Source organism: Pogoniulus pusillus, chromosome 30 (genome assembly GCF_015220805.1).
Source record: "Pogoniulus pusillus isolate bPogPus1 chromosome 30, bPogPus1.pri, whole genome shotgun sequence".
Classification (NCBI taxonomy): Eukaryota; Metazoa; Chordata; class Aves; order Piciformes; family Lybiidae; genus Pogoniulus; species Pogoniulus pusillus.
Window position 1 is genome coordinate 1,850,263 of NC_087293.1, and position 18,865 is coordinate 1,869,127.

The window sequence follows — 18,865 nt, forward strand, 5'->3', positions numbered from 1 at the left end:
TTGGCCTTCCTGGCCACTAGAGCACACTGCTGGCTCATGACACCCTTCCATCCACCAGCACTCCCCTGCCCTTCTGCCCTTCACTGCTCTCCAGCAGCTCAGTCCCCAACCTGTCCTGCTCCCTGGGGGTGTTCTTACTCAGGTGCATGACTCTACACTTGCCCCATTGACCTTCATTAAATTTCTCCCTGCCCAACTCTCAGCCCAAGTCTCTCTGCATGGTGGCACAAGCCTCTGGTGTGGCAGCCACTGCAGCTATTCTATATTCAGATTCTCAGAGCATGACAGCAGCTCAGTCTAGAAGTCATTGAAAACCATACTAGTGATTTTTTTTGGGTCAAAGCAGTAACTCCCATCACTGAAGTAACTTTGGATCTCAGCATCAAGCAGCAGGTGCTCATGCAAGCTGGTTGCTGTCTGTCCTTCACTTGGAGGAACGAGGGGAAGAGGTCTTACCTGTGGGGCATGAATCAAATTCATTTCCAGGAGACGAGTCTGAAGGTGGCCTTCTGCAGGGCGGTTGTTTTTCAGGGCATCCAAGAGGAAGGAGGTGCACTGCTGGATGAGGCTGTTCTCCATGAACACATCCACGATCTGTGGAGATGGGCACCTTGGAGGAGGGGGTCCAGAGGCACACATGCACATTCATCTGTACAGTTATGGCCTGGCTAGAAGGCTGGCACTGCAGCTCATCACAGCACCTAGTGTGCTACACTCTGTTTTCAGAGGATTACTACCAGAGTAACAGACAAGTTTCACACTTCAGAGAACATAAGCAGCACATTACTTTGAGCTATTATGCCAGATTTTGCCACCCACTCTAGTTTTAACACAGCATGCAAATCCTGTCTCCTTGCTGGAGTTGTTCCTACAAGAAAAGCAAAGACTTTAAGTAGCTTAAAATATTTAATAATGCAAATTGTTGCCTTGTTTCTCGCCCATATAATCAGGAACAGCCCCTGGCAGGCAGCATTCAGGTTTATTTGCTCATCTTCCTCTAAAGTCTCTGCACAAGAAGAGCTGATGCATGCTCTACTAAAACCAGCTGTAGGACAGCACACTTGCCTCTGAAATCTTAATGGTAACCAAATAGGACTAGAATAGTTTAGTCACTTTAACCAAGCACAATAGAGACCTAAACTGGCCTTATCAGTCCCCAGAAAAGTACCATGGTATTGCCTCTGTCTAGAAACTGAGACCAGTGCTCTTGTAGGCATCACCTGGTTAATGTTAGCCAGTGGCTCCTCATCCTGTACCAGCATCTGAGAGAACTGCAGGCCTTGCTCCGGACTGACTCTCATCACACTTCTCAGCAGGAAAATCCAGTCTGGGGTGTAGCCAACCTAGAGATTTCAGACACAGTCATGCCTGTATAGAAAGCTTTACACAGACTGAAGTCTTCAGATTCTATAGCATAGGACCATGAACTGCTGTGAGGTTGCTGTGCCTGTCCCCCATCTTCCAGGGATTCTCAGATAAAAGCATTGCTTGTTTGTTGACAAATTGAGTATTCACCCAGTAACTGAACTTGCACTAGGGTATGTGTCTTGCAAGGTAAGAAAACTGCTGGGAACAAACCATTCACCAGCCTGAAGACACTATCAGGTGAGGTCCTAAATTTAGACCTGGACATCAGGCAAACAGATTGGCAATCAACCCTGGAAAAATAAAGAATTCTGAAGAGTTTCAAAAGAGTCCTGTCTTGATTCTCCAGAATAAGCTGGAGCCAGACCAGGAATTTGGTAATTCATAAGATCCTGGATGTTTTGAATTGAATTCTTTGCAGACTGCTCCAACCTTAATCATACACTGAGGCAATGAGGAAAAGGCTGTTTCTCAATCTTACCTACTTAGCAGTTTGAAGCAACAGGAACCAAACTTATCTCATGGAAGATAGCTTAAGAATGTGCACATAAGATAGAGCCCAGCAGTTTGTGATAAACAGCTTTACCTTTTTAGCATACAGCACTATCTTCTGGAACTGGCCAGTCTCAGCAAAGCACTGAATCACTTTGTTTGGCACATTAGCACGAAGATAGACACTGAGTGCAAGGGTTGGGTCCGCAGTCTTCACCAGGTCTCCCAACTCCTCTGAGCACTCCAGCTGAAGTCAGAAGTGACACTTGATTAAGCAAAGGAATTCATAGATGCAGTATCACCAGAAGTATTGTTCAGACAATTGTTAGGAGGCAATAGAAGGAAGCCAGGTGTGATGATGGAGCCTACCTTGTCTTCCTTCAGCCACTTCTCCAGAAGCTGCTTGCGGCCCTGCTGTAGGACAGGGCGGCAGAGCTCCAGAGACTCAAACTTGTTCAGCTGCCCCTGGTCAAGCAATATTCCAAAGTACTGGAGCAGGGGAGAGGCCTGCCCAGACTGAGCTGGTACGCTCTGGAACTTCCTGATGGTATCACTGGTACGCAGAATTCCCTAAAGGGGCACAAGATAGAGAGCAGCAGTGTTTAATTAGTACAAGCTGAACAGTATCAGTTAAGAACAGCTGCTAAGGCACACACAGAAGCATCTTCAGGGTGGAGATCTTCAAACCAATGACATTCTAGCAACAAACATTGGTGGCCACAGCAAGTCCAGTCTGTGGTTGAAGAAAAACCCAAAACAGCAGATGCTCCTTTACGAAACAGGAGAATGTATCAGAACAACAACTGAGCTGCAGCAAACTAAGGGTGTTCTTGCAGGACTTTGGTTTTTGAATGCCAGGTACTGAAATGCAAAGGAGCTAAGTCCTCTAAGCTAGGCAAATCCCCAGGACTTCTAAACTTCACCTTCAGGAGTTAATTTACCTTTGGTGCAGATGCAGCTACTTTGGCAGCATCTGCATAGCTTCCTTGAGCAAAGAGTGTGTTGAACTTCCTGGCAAACAGCTCCTCTGCCCCAGCCAGATTACTACGTATAGCCATACGCAGGCCCAGGTCAGGGTTCTGGAGAACAGTTGTAGCATAGTTCACTATATTGTCTTCCTCAACACACACAGAAAGCACCTAGAAAGGTAATAAAAGGCATAGTAAGTACTGTCCTTTCTACAACTACTATGAACTACAGCAACCAAGTAGGTATGCAGCCCACCAGTGAAGCAGCAGACTACTGAAAACCAAATTCCTGCCTGAGCAGTTCTGTGCTAGGAATGATTAAGAACTGACTGATCAATTACTTGCTCCCTTTGAGGACTGCTGCATCAAGTCACTCTGAGGTTCAACAAGGACAAGTGCAGAGTCCTGCATCTGGGGAGGAATAGCAAACAGCACCAGTAAAGATTGGGAGGCGATCTGTTGGAGAGCAGCCCTGTGGAAAGGGACCTGAGCGCCCTGGTGGATAACAACCATGGCACAGCAATGTGCCCTTGTGGCCAAGAAGGCCAGTCGGATCCTGGAATGCATTAAGAAGAGTGTCCAGCAGATCCAGGGAGGTTCTCCTCTACCCTGGTGAGACCTCCTCTTGAGTACTGCCTTCAGTTTTGGGCTCCACAGTTGAAGAGGGACAGAGATCTGCTGGAAAGGGTCCAGCAGAAGGCTGTGAGGATGATTAAGGGACTGGAGCACTGCCTGGTGAGGAGAGGCTAAGGGACCTGGGACTTTTTAGTCTGGAGAAGAGAAGACTGAGAGGGGATTTAATCAATGTTTATCAATATTTGAGGGCTGGGGGTCAGGACTGGGGTGGGGACAGTCTCTGCTCACTTGCTCCCTGGGATAGGACAAGGGGCAATGGACAGAAGCTGCAGCACAGGCTCCAGCTCAACACAAAAGGAAACTTCTTTCCTGTAAGGGTCCCAGAGCACTGGAACAGGATGCCTAGAGAGGCTGTGGAGTCTCCTCCTCCAGAGCCTTTGAAGGCCTGTCTAGATGCATTCCTGTGTGACCCGAGCTAGATTGGATAGTCCTGCTCTGGCAGGGGGGTTGGACTGGATGCTCTCTTTTGGTCCCTTCCAATCCCTGACATCCTGTGAGCCTGTGTAGGTCTGTTACATTCCATCTAAGCTTCAGAAGCCTGAAAAGTAGAATGCTGGATTTGTTACCTGTCCTTTCTTGTTCACACCAATAATGCCTGAGGTAGGTTCATGAGCAGCTGTGACAAAGATAGTGTCAGCGCTGATGCGGTTCATGTAGATGCAAACGCCAGACTCCAAGTCGTACATGTGAATATAGCCATACTTGGTGATCAGGTAGATAACTCCATGCTTAATTCCAATCTGCCAAAAACCCAGTTTTATTAGTCAAGACTAAAACTGTCAGAGAGTCAGGACAGCTGCCTGTAGCCTGGTGCCAAGGCCCTGTTGCAGTGCCATGCCTTTGCACTGACACCAAGAACAAATATAGCTTCTGGCCTCTTCCTTACAGACTCAAAGCAAGGAGCAGTCCTGCTGGCCATCTGGAGCCACAGCTCCACTAAACAGAGGCTGAAGGAAAACCAAAGTCCAACTATAGCAAAGGACATCATCCTTATCTCAATGAGCTAGGCTGAGCAGAAAGCTGAGGCATAATGAGCATTCTAGTCTGTCACTAGAAGTTCCTATTCAGAAACACTGATGACAGAATCCTACTCGTCCAACAAGAGCTGCCCCAAACACCAGCAGAACTTAAACCAAGCTCAGCTACTGAGTGCTCCAGTTTACCTGTCAAGTTACTTAAAATGGGGAGGCTTTCAAGTCAAAAAATAGTCTTCAAAGAAGTCCCTTCACTTTGGAAGAAGTCCTCAGATGTTTTGTTAATTAAGCCTCATGCTGAGTTCCAGAACCACATGAACTCTGCCATGCAGGCAGCTGCTTCCTTCAGCTGAGTTTAAGGCATCCCTTGGTTCATTTATGAAGCTGCTCTGTCAGACTGGCCAGCAGTTGCATGCTCTCAAAGTCTGCTTTTCTTACACAACTTCAAGTTCTGCAGACATGCTAAGTGAGGCTTGGTCTATCATGGCAACCAGTTCCATTCTTTCTTAAAGGACCTCCCATGAATGTCCCTAAATGGCCCTTTCTGTGCTGCTGCTGTAGGAGTTAAGCTGATACAAGACTCCTTACTCAGCCTAGTAGTGAGACATACTGTAGATGAAAAGTCACTTTCATGTGAAGCTACATCAAGTAGCAAACCTAGAACTGCAGTTGAACAGCCAAAGCAACGTTAGATATTCCACCAGAAGACACTGCTGAGGCTTTTTGTTGTTACTGGTTTGCCTTTTTTTTCAGTAGGGCTTTTGCCAGAGACTTCTGTTTGCCTCCTTCCCTCTTTTTTTTTAGTACAACTTCAAGCCAACATATCTGGACAAGTTCTGAATCAGCCTGCATGTTTGAGTGACTGTTTTAATCTCCAAACTACCTCCCACAAGTCTATTAAGACCCTTCCCAGAACCGGGAAGAATGCCAACAAAGCAATCTTTATGACAGAGATAGCAGCTACAGAGTTGATTTTTGGGAGGTCAAACATTTACCTGCATTGCCACAGGAAAGTCTGTCTGTGCCTCAGGTGGGAAAAACACATCCACAGCTTTCTTAACAAATGGCTGGTTTCCAGTAGCTGGCTGACCTACTTCAATTATGTGTAGCTAGGAAGAAAAGAATACATGTCACAAGATTGCCTGCAAGCACAGCCACATGAAAGGAGCTCCTCTCTTCAAATATGCTACCCAGTCATCTGCTACACTCGACTGATGATTCCACCCAATTCCAAACCACAATTTGAGGAGCTATGTTCCAGTTACTCATCAGAGGGACAAGTTTTCCAGAACGTCTTAACAAGTGAAAACCATGACAAGACCAAATCCCAAGAGCCCTCATGCTTCCTACAAAACCAGGCTATTTCTTTGCAGAACCTAGCCAAAGATGATTTGGGTAAGACTTGTCTACTCAGTTTTGCAGGATGAGACTGGAAAGCTTAATGCATTTGAGTGCTACCTCAGCTTTTTACAGACTGCTCAGCAGATGCAACATTTCAACTGCTACTGAATCCCACTATCAGTTTGGTACAAACCACCTACCCACAGCACTGAGGCTTATCTAGTCCCTTTCTGCACTGAATTCAAGACAAAAGGCTGCCTGATGATTTAACTTCTTACACAGAAAACCCCACATGGGCATAAAGCAATGCTTTAACACCCTGAGCTTTGTTCTCATTTGCTCTCAAGAGCATCTACATTTGTTCTTAGGTCTAAGTTTCATCCAAGCATCTCAGACTTTCTGCAGTTTCTGTCTACTGAAAGAAAACATTTTGATGCTAAACATCCCAAGATGTTCTCCAGAGACCATGCACTAAACTCTGATCACTGAAGGTCTGAGTACAGAGTTCTACTACAGTAGAAACAGTTGCAGACTTTACCTTGCCTCCTGCAGGACTTCTCACAGCAAAACAGAAGAGGGTGGAAGGTTTGGCATTTCCCTCTATTTTGAATTCAGCGAAAGCTGCTGCGTGGCCCTCTATAGGTTGGGAGACTTTTCTATCAACTGAGTACAGCTGCATTGCACCAACCACACGATTTTGCTAGGAAAAAAAAAAACAAGAAGAAAGGTCAGCTTTGAGAGACAAGATTTCAGATGTTTGGAGCAAGATGTATGGGACAGAAAAGAGCATCAAATGCCCCCCTTTATTTGATACTTGAACCACATTACAGGTCAGACTATTCCCAGACAAAAGATACTTCTGACCTTTGGTTTCTGTAGACCAAAAATTAAGTAACTATAGCAAGTGTGGGGCCAGGGTTTCCTGTCTCTTCACAGTATCCTGTTTCCAGGTAACTTACCTGAGCTGAAATCCCTATCAGCAGCAGCCACTTTTGGTGTTCATCTGTTCTGTAGTTGATGATTTGGCAGCCTGCAAGACTAGCATGTCTGTCAAACATCTTTTGAGGTTGGGATTCTCCCTCCATGCTCCAGTGGTAGACTGCTGTCTCTGTCACCAAGGCAACTGTGTTCACAGATATCCATTTCCAGAAGATCACTTCCTCTGCCATCGTGTGGGCTTTCATTTTACTTTTCATCTCAATGTTAAAGATCTGAAGAGTTTTCCCAGCTAGTATGACAAAACCCAAGAAACATCACAGACAGATTACCACCATGGCCAACCTGCAGGCTGCCTATTTACAAGCACCCTGTTTAACCCATTATTCCAGTGACCTTACAGACAGGGTAAGGGTCCTGCCAAATCCAAGACTCCTTTGATACTTGATTCTTATCAGACTCCCCTCCCCAAACACCTCTACCATCGCTGAAGCAGAAGGGTTGACTTTTTATGGACACTTACACAGACATTCCAACAAGGGACAAGCAGAGACATTTCAACCACCTCTACGCTGTATTTACAAGACAGTCTAAACTACAGAGCTTGTGTGAGCTCTGTCTTTGGTAGCAGCACTGGTGTATCCAGAGATGGGTGCCTAGGAGATGTCATTCAGCGTCATTAACAAAGAAGGGCTCCAGTTTGTATCAGTTTAGTAGCTACTGTGAATGATCTGGGCTGAGTCCAACAGCACAAGACTTGCAACAGCTCAAGACAGCCAAAGACCACACCTTGCACTCTGTATTTCTGTTGAACAAGCTGTGCTCTTCACTAGGAGATGGATGGGCTCTGTACAACAGTAACATGAATGCTCATTGAGGAGGACAATCAGAAGTTCACAAAGATTATAGAAAGGTTTGCAGCTTTGGCTCCAGTTAAAATTAGTCCTTCAAGATTTGCAGGTTTAAGCTTGAATTCAGGATTCCTTTCAACTACCAGAAGTAGGTAGCAAGCATAGGCTTAAAAATAATGTTAATTGAGCTAACCTATAAAGAATAAAGGGCTCTGTTCCTTTCAGGAAATCCAAATGATGTCTTACTTCCCTGCAGATGAGATGCCTTAGCTCTAGGAATATTGTTTTCTGTTCACAAGACACCCACTCAGACTGCCAGAGTATTGGCTTGTAATGCCATTATTTCTCTCCACATTTCACAAGTGTTCCCTGCTAGTAACACTTCTCCCTGTCAAACTGGTAGATGTGCCTTCTGCTGGGAAGTTTCGATAGATGATTGCTGCTGGCCACTAAAGAACTGTTGTTGAGAGACACTAACCTGAAGCTGGTAGGCATCTGAGACCGCTCTGTAACATTTTAGCATAGATTGATGCAATAAACTGATCACATTAGTTTAATGCAGTGCCAGGAGACAACACAACACTTCAGAGCTACCACAGGCAGCATTTATGTTCTCTGTATTAACTGCACAAAGAACTGTTAACCTGACCAACTAGTTCCTAGGCCAGATTGCTGGCATTCCTGGGAGCAAAAACAGCCTATTGCTGACCACCTTGCTCCACACATGCTGCTGCTATATTATCCAAATGAAGTAAGCCCAGACCTAAGAGTAGCTGTAAGCAGATAGCTGGAAACAACTTATTTCTTCTACTGGAGAACAATTTGTCCAGCAGTGGACTGGTGCTATTAAGGGATTGACTCTGGAACTTCCATGGTGTGCAGACTTACACACAGAAGGCAGGCAAGTAATTCTGGAAGAACTCTAATCACCACCTCAACAGGAATACCAGTACATCCATATAGAAACTGCTCTCAGTCTTCCTTTAAATGAAGCAGGATGTCCTTCCCAGTTTTAAGACCACACAAGAAACTGTTAAGCTACTAAAATGAGCTGGAAACTCAGTTTGCCTATTTTCTAGTTTACATTTGACTGCTGTGCTACTCAAGCAAATCAGTTATTTGGACTGAGAACAGACTTTGCTATAAAGTCATAGTGAAGGCAACTGTGAGTTATGTCTACTCGAACACTTAGACCAAGAATGAAGATGAAAAGCCAGGCTCCTACATAATTTTTCTGATCAATCTACTTCCACTATTCTCTACAGGTATAGTCAAGTTTGAATACTGGCACAAGAATTTACATTTCAGTTCACTGGAGCATGAAGTTTCTCTATTCCATGAAGAATGGAAGCACCCAAGTACTGCATTCTCCATTTACACTGACTGGGCAGAACTCTCAGTACAGAACAAAGCAAGAGAATCATGAACACAAGGACAAGGCAGGAACTTTGGTACACCAGGAGAATGCCACATGCAATCCAGAAATGAAATTGTGCATCCTGTATTTGTTTAAATCAAGAACCATTTCATTTCTTTTTCTAGGGGTGAGTTTGTACCTTTATTGCTCAATAATCCTCAGATTATGAGCAACTCCCACCCATGGCACACAGTCACAATACACAATACATTTTTCACTACTGAAGCTTCAGTCAATCAGCAGGGAAAGCCTGGAATGACAGACTGACCTAAACCAGAGCAGTTCACTGGAGTTCTGCAGGTTATTGTGTGTAACAACATACTGGTTAGGTAGCTCTATACACATCCTGTTCTCTACCCAACCCCTTGATTATTAGATTATTGATAGGAGATTGCTCAGATTGCAGTATCTGACAACACAACTCTTCATGTCAGTGTGACATCATTCACCCAACCTTTTCTGTTCAGAGGACAAGCTTATTCCCTCTGCATGGACAGAGAAGTACTCCTTTTGAGCAAGTCTTAATGCTGGCAAGAGAAAGCTGTATTCTTCAAAGCTAATGATAACTTATTCAGTAGGTTAGTTTAAAACCAGATGAGTTTCCTTTTAAAAGCTTGATGAAGCTCTGATAGTGCAGAGAAGGCACTTTCCTTGCCAATACAGTTTGTTTAAAGGGGCCCAAGATTAAAGGGCAGTGAACTCCACAGATCTAAAACATTTTTTTCCACTGCTACCTTTAACCACACCCCAGGTAAGGCAGCCCTCTGCATGATGTGTAAGCATCATAGCTGAACCAGATTTAGCTGAAGTCAAACATTAAGACATCACTTTCCCCCTAATGTCAGTATAAGCCTGAGCTCAAAGACAAGAAGTTACAGACTTTGTGCCAGTTCTGAGGACGGTTATTTCTTGGCCCCCTAACTTCACCATGATTTGTCACAGTCAAAACCACACTTAGGCAGAAATGAATAGCACACAGGACATGCTAGCAGAGGTCTCTCATAAAAATATGCAACTTGGTTTTGTCTATCAACTGTACTTCCATCATCTAAACACACAGACACACATACAGACATTAAGAGCAGGCTCCTCTCTTTCACTCAGTACAGTCAATAGTCAAAGCAACCAAATGGTTGGTAACAAGCCAATGGAAAACATTTTCAGTACAGTACCAGGTGAGGATTAGGAGCTCCCACCTGGCTATGAACTGTCAAATGGCTACCTTCAGTTCAGGACTTTTTATGAGATGAGACCATTCTGTACTACTGAACATAAAATGTCATGACAAAGTTCACTCACCATCTGTTTAGTTAGATGCAGGAAGAAAAGTACAGAGTCAGTTATGGAAATTAAATATCAGAAGAAAAGAGCTAGAGCTGTATTTTATATATATATATATATACACACACACTTGAGCTTCGAGTCCTACTTAAAAGTAATATCAACACTGCTAAGCAGAATTCTTATCTGCAAGGTCTCAGGATTGCCAGACTCAACATGCTTGTACATTCAGATGTGCACAGTTACTGGACAACCCTATGACATTTTGGCAGTATTAAGTAAGCTCTTCAGAGCCACAATCAAGGGCTAGGACAGAGCAAGGACTAAGAATGGCTTTACACTCCTATTCACCTTTAGGAGTGCCCATTATGCTCACAACACCTGTTTAAAGGGAAAGTATATCATATGTTGACCTGGTCCTCAGTGAGAATAGGAGGCTGCAGTGCCAAGCCCAGGCATCTCACACCTACCTGGAGGCAAATCATCCAAGGATTACAAAAAAAAATCCACTGCCAAAAATACTCATGCAAGTTTGGGCAGGAATTCCCATTCTCATGTACATTCCTAGAAAGCTTACATCTATCTTAAGCCTCAGAGCATAGGTAAACACCAGCACAGCTGAACAGTAGGTTTGACATTGCAGTACTAAAGGGTTACTCACCTTTTAGAGCAATCACTTTGGAGGCTGGATTCATGATGGCACTTTCAGCAGAAATTGGACGTCTGATGGGTGTGGTTGGATCACTCATGTCAATTATCACTACTTGTGCCTGCTCTCCTACTTTCTCCCTGATGCAGATGAACTTGTCAGATTCCATTGTTAGGGTACTAAATCCAATGTTTGCTGGGTTAATGCCCAAGTTTTGGAGCTAGAACGACAGAAGAGTGTTTTATTATCCTACTCATGCTGAAGGTCTAAAGTTTCCTCCAGAAAGAATCATAGAATCACAGAATTATCAGGGTTGGAGGGGACCTCAAGGACCACCCAGTTCCAGCCCCCATGCCATGAGATTGCCTGGAGCCACATCCAACCTGGCCTTAAACTTCCAGGGACGAGGCTTTCACCACTTCTCTGGGCAACCTGTGCCAGTCTCTCACCACCCTCATGGATAAGAGCTTTCTACCATCCAGTCTAAAGCTCCCCTCCTCTAGCTTGGATCCACTCCCCCCAGTCCTATCACTACCTGACACCCTAAAAAGTCCCTCAGCAGCTTTCCTGTGGCCCTCTTCAGGTACTGGAAGGCCACAACAAGGTCTTCTCCAGACTGAACAGCTCCAATTCTCTCAGCCTGTCCTCACGGGAGAGGATCATCCTTGTGGCCCTTCTCTGGACCCCTTCCAACATGTCCAGATCTTTCTTGTAATAGTGGCTCCAGAACTGGATGCAGTACTCCAGGTGGGGTCTCATCAGGGCAGCATAGAGGGGGAGAATCACCTCTGTCATCATGCTGGCCACACTTCTCTTGAGGCAGCCCAGGATACGGCCAGCTTTCTTGGCTCCAGGTGTACACTGGTGGCTCATGTTGAGCTTGTATTGCAAGAAGTGCAAGGCTAGCATGTTTCTCTGACAAGAATGGGTGTTATTGAGCTACACTTCAGCTTCCACAGACTGTGCAAACCTCAGTATTTGACTCCTAAAGACATTCTCAAGCTGCATTATTGGTGCAAAGTAAAAGGGGTTTTATCTGAAGCATTTGTGGCTAGAACTAGGTTAAGCAATGACTATCAGTAGCATCACTACTCCAGATTTAGCAAGGCTGGTAAATCTGGTATTAAAAACTTAAGAAGCAGGACTACAACATACAGCACTAGTGAGACTTAGGGAAAGACCCAATTAACCCTTATGCAACTCACTCCTGGCAACATGATGGAATCAAGTCTGCACAGGTCTCTAATGGCCTGTTCTTACAAGTAGATTTGTTCATCTTGCTTCATGGAATACAATTCTTACAGGTGAAAAGAAAGGAAGGTGTGCTAAAATAATTAGGCAATCCATCCCTCCTTGCCCAAGATGCCACTTGGGGTCAGCAAGGGCAGGATCTCAATGCAGGATACCTCCAGTCTTATGTCCAGCTCTCAAAACATAACCTGTGTTCAATCATGAAACAGTGGTTAGAAAGCAGTCGCTCTTAATGCATCTTACTTTTGTGTCACTGAATGAACTGCCCTAGCAGATGCCTATTTCTCATTTCCATTCATTTCCAATTCCAGGTTAGCAGGAGGTGGCAGCCAGGCCAGGCTGCAGCCAGGTTTACCTGTGCAGCACACCCCAGCTTGGCCTGCGTGTACTCTATAGAACAGTAACTGTGACAAGCCTGAGCACCTGCTTCATGCCCCCGAGGAACTTAAGCAGAGGAACTCTATCAGCTTCACTGAAGCTAAAGGGATTAACCTACACTGCTTTTCAGTGAAAAATGAGTGCCCTCAAGGAGTCAGGGCAGAAACTACCATCACCAATGAGTCATCAGACTCCTTTGATAGATACCACCAGGACCTTCACACAATAGACTAAACTCCTCGGGCAACGCGTCCCATAATGGCGTTACAAGCACTGTTTTAGTGTATTTTGATGTGGCTGATCATGGCTTGTTGCAGCTTCTGTAAAGCCACTCATTAAGTCATAAACAGAGTATATGAGAGAGATACCTCAGTACGGTGTCAGGATTGCACCCAGGAATGCCTCAGGAATTGTTTCTTTTTCCTTCAGCTTACTAATGAAGAGCTGTTCAGCTCAGGAACTGATAATCTCCACGCACTCAAGTTTCAGCAACGCAAGGCAGCTGTAGGCATGTGTAAAGAGACCTTGACTCCCTCCCACAAGTGTCTCTCAGCAAATTCGAGCTCTGTTCAGCCCAACACTTCACTCTGCAGTTTGGTACTTCAATGCACACCAGCCAACTCCAGTAGGTGTCACTCATTCTAGAAGAGAATCCAGATTTTGGCTCAAGAACAGCAGAAGCTGCTTGCACCTGGACTTTTGGAAACAAGTCCACCAGGCATGCAGCTTTACAGGCTTCAGGGTCAGAAAGGAAAGAAGTTTCCATATCAAGACAGCTCCTGTACTTTTTATATGTAATGCTGAAAGTTTTAGTAGCCAAACAACAGGCAAGTTACAGCTGCACCAACTTCTGGGACCTCAGACAGAGGAATAAATGGACTCCTAATTCCACTGGTCTTGGTCACATGCTCTAGGCTGGACAACTTCCACCTGTTGCAACAAATTACACGTTCAGAGTAGACACTTGAGCACTTCAATACTGAGCATGATCCAAGTCCATCCACCAACATAGTCCAGGCTAAGAGACCAATATCCCAAGAGTGGTTAAGAGTTAACTCCATCTAGGCCAAGTTGATCCTGTAGAGGTTCTACAAGTACCAGCCTAACTCCCTTCCATGCCCTAATGCCCATTATCCACAGCACAGAACTACCCTCACAATCAGATGGAATGACCCAAAGACCTTATCTAGTGTGATTGCAGGCTGAATTAGGTACCAAACCTACTTCTCAGCATCTTGTAGATACCAAAAACTTGCTGACATCATAGAGACGATCTTGAGATGTACTATTTGATTCTCAAGCTGAATGAAGAAACACCAGTCCTACACTTAGGGCAAAGTACAACTACTCTGAGAGTAAATCTTTCTCTGTTCCACTTCACAAGCATGATACCATTTGCTAAGAAATGAGTCAAGATGTTCTTACACAAGAGTTGTACTAAGTATCAGGCTAAGGCATTTCCCTTTCTGTGGGCTGCAGTGACTCAGGCTGAGCCAGCACAGACCAGCTTAGACACAGGTACAACCAGTCTTCAGTCAGTTACTTAAATGGGAAACACTTAAGCCTAGCTTACTGTCCGACACTGACATGCCAACACTTGGGATCCACCATCAACTAAATGCTAGTTAGAAGAACTCCAAATTTAGGATCTCATTTCAGCTTTATCCAACACAGCTCTAGCAGAAATGCTTTCTGAAGGTGATCAACTATTTGTTCCTGTATGTCTGATGAGGATTAGATCATCCATTGAGCCTCCCTACAACACCTAGGCCATTTCTCATACCAGTGAGCACATGCAGCCTCTTCCACACTAAATAGGTGTATCAAGCCATGCTATTCAGCTTTACCTTTTGAATGCAAGTCCAAAAAGTCATTTACAGCTTGCAAATATCCTGAGTGCTCTTAAGTCTACATGTCCAGCCAAAAAAAAAAACCTGCTGAAAGCCATTACACTTCATCTCAGTCATGTCTATTGCACAACAGACAGTAATTCTTAACACCTCAGACTAGCCAAATAGAAAGTATTTTTCTCCAGAAAAAGCCAGAAGTAAACCTACATCCTTCACATTTGAAACCATACCTTAGCCTCTCAGTGCTACAAGATTCTTAAAACCTGAGGCATCCAGAGTACATGAAGGAAAGACCTTTTTTTTTCCACATTAGCTGCCTGTGCTCAAGAGCCTGTACCAGTTACTCAGCAGAAACCAGAACTCTGTCTGCAGATCCACATCTACCCAAGGGATGAAGCCCCCAGCACCTCAGATTTTGTATAAGCAACAATTTTCTCTGGAGGCAAGCAGAGATTTTTGCTGGTTTAGGGGAAAAAAAAAGTCTCAAAATGGGGCAAAGAAAAGCTTTGAGGAGCAAACCAATGACTAAGTAAAGGAAAAGTTTAATTTTAGATCAAGAACATTTTGTACACTGAATTCCAGTAGTATTGCATCCAGTCCAGTATATTTAGTCTCTACAGCATTTCCACTGTAAACTGCAATTCCCTTGGAAGAGTTCAGTCTGGTAATTCATCATTCACCACTTCAACAGAAGCACTGGGGTTAAGAACTGGACTAAATCACAGCAGCTTAAGTAGTGTGCACCAGTCCTTCACTGGCATAGTTTGCACTGCTGTGGCTGGTCAGCCACCAGCCAGACACAAACTAAGGCCTTATCTTATTCTCCTCCCTCGCTGTGGTATGCAACTATGAAACGCTCTCTGGGAGAACAAGCCAGGTGCAAGGTCTTCATGAATTTGAAGGCTCAGCTAGAGCAGACATGTAGAAACAACTGCTCAATTGCATGGAAGAGGAAACTAAACTCAACTTCATTCTCAACTTGACTACTGCCACACCAAGACCTGGATATCTTTCTCTTACTGCAGCTATTCTCCATCTTTCAGATCACTTGGGACTCAGATTGTACATTCAAGTACAAGCCATAACAGCTTCCAAATTTAACGTGCACTGTGACTGGCAGTCACTTCTCTGCACAGGCTTGGAGCTGCACTTCAGTCAGAAGGATGATCAACATAAGGCAAAATGAGCTTCACAAGGAATGTAAACAGTCTGCTGATCCCTAGTACTCCTACAAATATACATGGTCCAGGATCCCTGTTTCACTTCACACTATCATTTATCCACTTTCAGCTAGAGAGTGGGAGAGAAGAGTTCAGGATTTATCACTGCAACTTTAGTTTCCCTGGAGAGCACTTTCTGCATGCTTCATTTCTTCTTTTAGTAAAGTACATGCAACCGTCTTGGGAAGCTTCTGAACTTGAGTGAAATAGTGTTTCATCAGCACCAGGGTGAAGCTGCAATTGAGTAATTATGGTGCTAACAGCTACTCTAACCACTTAGAGCCTTATTAATTAAATTTGCTACAGGTTGACTTAAGGCACACAAAAAAAAACAGTGTAGGATCACAAAGACAGCACAATTACAAGGAACTGCAACTTCTTTGGATTTAACATCATAAAGCACTGTAGTAGATCCACTACACCATTTTTTAATATGACAATTTAAGCAGGGCTAAGCCAATCTCTTGGGAAGTAACATGGGAGAATAGCAGAGCAAGATTAAGCTCTTAAAGGTACATATGGGTGATGGTGAAGCATTATGGAGAGTGAAGACTGAATCTTCTCATGAATTCCCTAGCAGCCAACAACAAGCACCACGTGCTCATTTATTCCTGACTGGGTGTTTACAACACAACATTAAGTTAGAGCTGATAAAACTGTCCTGCAGATATCTAGCCAGAACAAACACTACCAGTTCCCACATCCCTTCTGGTTTCTCTCCCTATTTATCCCAACACCTGCAGAAACATCACTGAGGAGCCTGACTGCATTCCTACTCCCAGTTACTACTTATCTCTGTGTCTCTTCAGCAGAGTGCTGCTTTGCAGCTACTGCATTCCCACTGTGGGGAGAAGCAAGAATGAGTAAATCCCGATTAATTTGGTCCTACATCTTAGCAGCAGGGGGTCCCAAGGCCTCCCCCTACTCCTCTATGTGGCCTCCATGCTGGAGAAAGTCCCTTAAGTATAAGTTTAGTCCTTTCAATAAGATCAAAATATTCAAGACCAAAAGCAGGTGGCGGCAAAAAATAGAACATGACTTCAATACAAATCCCTCGGGAAGTTGCCAGCCCCCCACCCAAAACAAAAGCACTCCAGTGCCAATACCGGCAAGGCTGCCAGACATACAGCATCAGCCATCACAGAACTGGGCACTGATTATACAGAGCAGCGCATTACACCAAGTGGGATGTTCTCCAAACGTTGCACAGACCAAAAGGCAGGAGGATGGGCTACGTTTTAAGTTGTAAGGACTATATGCCTCTTCCTCAGGAGAGTGACATCAAAACCACTTGGATCACAAGTTTCCTGCACAGACAGCTGTATCGTAGCTCTTCAGAATTCATTTGAGGTTACTGCAATCACTGCTACACTGGACATGGGGGGAAAGGGAAGGGAAGTAACTAAATGATTCTTCTTTACTACGTGAAGCACTTTTAACCTCCCACGACAGCGCTGAGGAGACAGGTGCCTGCTCCGCTGGCCACAGAGATCAGGCATTTCTGGAGTTCACTAGTTTCTCAAGCTAGGGCTTTGCTTCTCCCAAAGCGAGCAAAGCAGTTCTTTCTATCAAGCAAGGAAAAAACCCTCATGCTTCCCAGAGGGTGCCGGAAGGGGCAATAACCATCTTCCAGGCTGGAATACTTGAAGTGGCCCCAAGCCCACAGCGATGTGCGATTCCCAGCTCGCATTTTGAAATGGAAGCCCGATTTGACAGAAAGGGGCGGTGCAGAGGCAGAGGCATGACTTGCCAAGTCCACTTCCTGTTCTCTCATTCATTTAGCAAATTCCTTTAATTCCTGCCTCAAACTGCATGCTCAGAGACTGCTCTTCTCTCACTCCATTTACAGCCCTCCCTCGACACCAGTTCACCAGGAAACAGATAAACCGGTTTGTCTGTGCTGCATCCATTAGTCATGGATCTTCTCCAATGCTGGCATTCGGGCTTTCGCAGGATATTAAGAACAAAACTATGTCATTTTTAGGGAGGTTTCTTTGGTGGTTTTTAATGTTGTTATGTTTGGATGAGGGGACGGCGGCTGAGCGGCTTCCAAGTCCGAACGGTTTCTTGCACCTCGTTTCATCAATTTCCTTCCACTTCGCAGCTGCACAGAAAGAGGTTCCCAGGAACCTCCGCGATGCGGAGCCCGGTGTTCGTTTAGGTGAAAGGAAAAGGGAAAAAAACCCAACCAAACGCCTCGCTCCCTCTCGCAGAGGCATCCACCGCAGCTGCCGAGCGGGGCAGCCCCCGCGGTCCCCAGGGCGAGCAGCCCGGCCCGGTGCCTCCCCCTCCCCGGCGCGGGAGGTCCCTCCGGCGGCGAGTGACTCTGCACAAATCGCGGCCGCCCCGTACGCCGCGGAGAAGCAGCCCCGGGGATGGAGCGATGGACGGCGGCAGGCGGCAGCACGGGAGTCCGCACCGGGGGGGGGGGGGCCCGCACCGCGCTCCTTCCCGCGGCGCACAGCGGGACGGCAGTCCCGCAGCGGACGGGAGGGAGTGAAGGAGGGAGAGGGTCCCCCCGCCACGGCGGCCGCGGGAAGGGCTCTGGCGGCCCGTCCCCTCCCCTCCCCGCCCCTCCCCTCGGCGTGCCCCTAGCCCCGGCTAGGCCGCGGCCCCCTCTTCTCTGAGGGACGGGGTGAGGCAGCGCAGGGGGAGCCCCGTCCCTGCGCCTCCGCCGCCCCCCGGCTCCGCTCACCTGGAAGTGCTCCTGGAAGCGAATGGGCAGTATCTGGGCCATGGCTAGGGGCGAGATCCCCGGGACAGGGGCGCGGGGCAGGGAGCAGCGGTGGCAGCAGGGCAGGAGCCGCTGCACCCCACACGGCAGCGGGGCGGAGGGGAGGGGAAGGCGGCGCAGGCGCAGTGCCCCGGCTGGGATGGCGCCCCGGCGGGCTCGCCTCCCTTTTCTGCCTCAGCCCGGGGCCGCTCACTGCGGCGGCGGGATCACTCCGCACCTCCCCGCCAGCCTGACAGGGTCTTCTCAAATAGTCCCTCCCCGCAGCGCCTTTTCTTCCACTCCATCGCCCCCCTTTGCTTCTCCTACGCCCTCAGCCTCCCCCATCGTCTTTCTCTCGTCGGCTGCCTCCCCACTCTTGCTGATGGGCGGAACTGAGGAGAGGGCTTCGAGGACAGGGGGGCTCCTCCCGCCCCAGCTGCGGTCAGCGGAGAGAGAGGCGGGAGGGTTGCAGAGCTCAGGTATCCTTCCGCTGCTGCCACACACACTCCCGCGACTCGGTCCCCTCCCCAGCGCCCTGCGGCG

The 18,865-nt window shown here is 46.4% G+C and overlaps 1 protein-coding gene across 2 annotated transcripts in view; it reads right to left on the minus strand.

Moving 5' to 3' along the window:
• The window catches only part of CLTCL1 (clathrin heavy chain like 1), a 40,265-nt gene extending 21,652 nt beyond the window's left edge, over nucleotides 1-18,613 (minus strand). The window contains exons 1-11 of one of the 2 annotated variants that reach the window (XM_064168768.1): nucleotides 18,305-18,613; nucleotides 10,923-11,130; nucleotides 6,736-7,004; nucleotides 6,315-6,476; nucleotides 5,431-5,544; nucleotides 4,028-4,201; nucleotides 2,799-2,996; nucleotides 2,227-2,427; nucleotides 1,952-2,104; nucleotides 1,221-1,343; nucleotides 457-594 (exon numbers count right to left, since the gene is read on the minus strand). In XM_064168768.1, the coding sequence (XP_064024838.1) occupies nucleotides 457-594; nucleotides 1,221-1,343; nucleotides 1,952-2,104; nucleotides 2,227-2,427; nucleotides 2,799-2,996; nucleotides 4,028-4,201; nucleotides 5,431-5,544; nucleotides 6,315-6,476; nucleotides 6,736-7,004; nucleotides 10,923-11,130; nucleotides 18,305-18,346 (1,782 nt within the window). In that variant the 5' untranslated portion in view covers nucleotides 18,347-18,613. The remainder of the gene's footprint in view (nucleotides 1-456; nucleotides 595-1,220; nucleotides 1,344-1,951; nucleotides 2,105-2,226; nucleotides 2,428-2,798; nucleotides 2,997-4,027; nucleotides 4,202-5,430; nucleotides 5,545-6,314; nucleotides 6,477-6,735; nucleotides 7,005-10,922; nucleotides 11,131-18,304) is intronic. The other variant, XM_064168767.1, reaches the window with a different exon arrangement.
• Nucleotides 18,614-18,865: the final 252 nt, after the last annotated feature.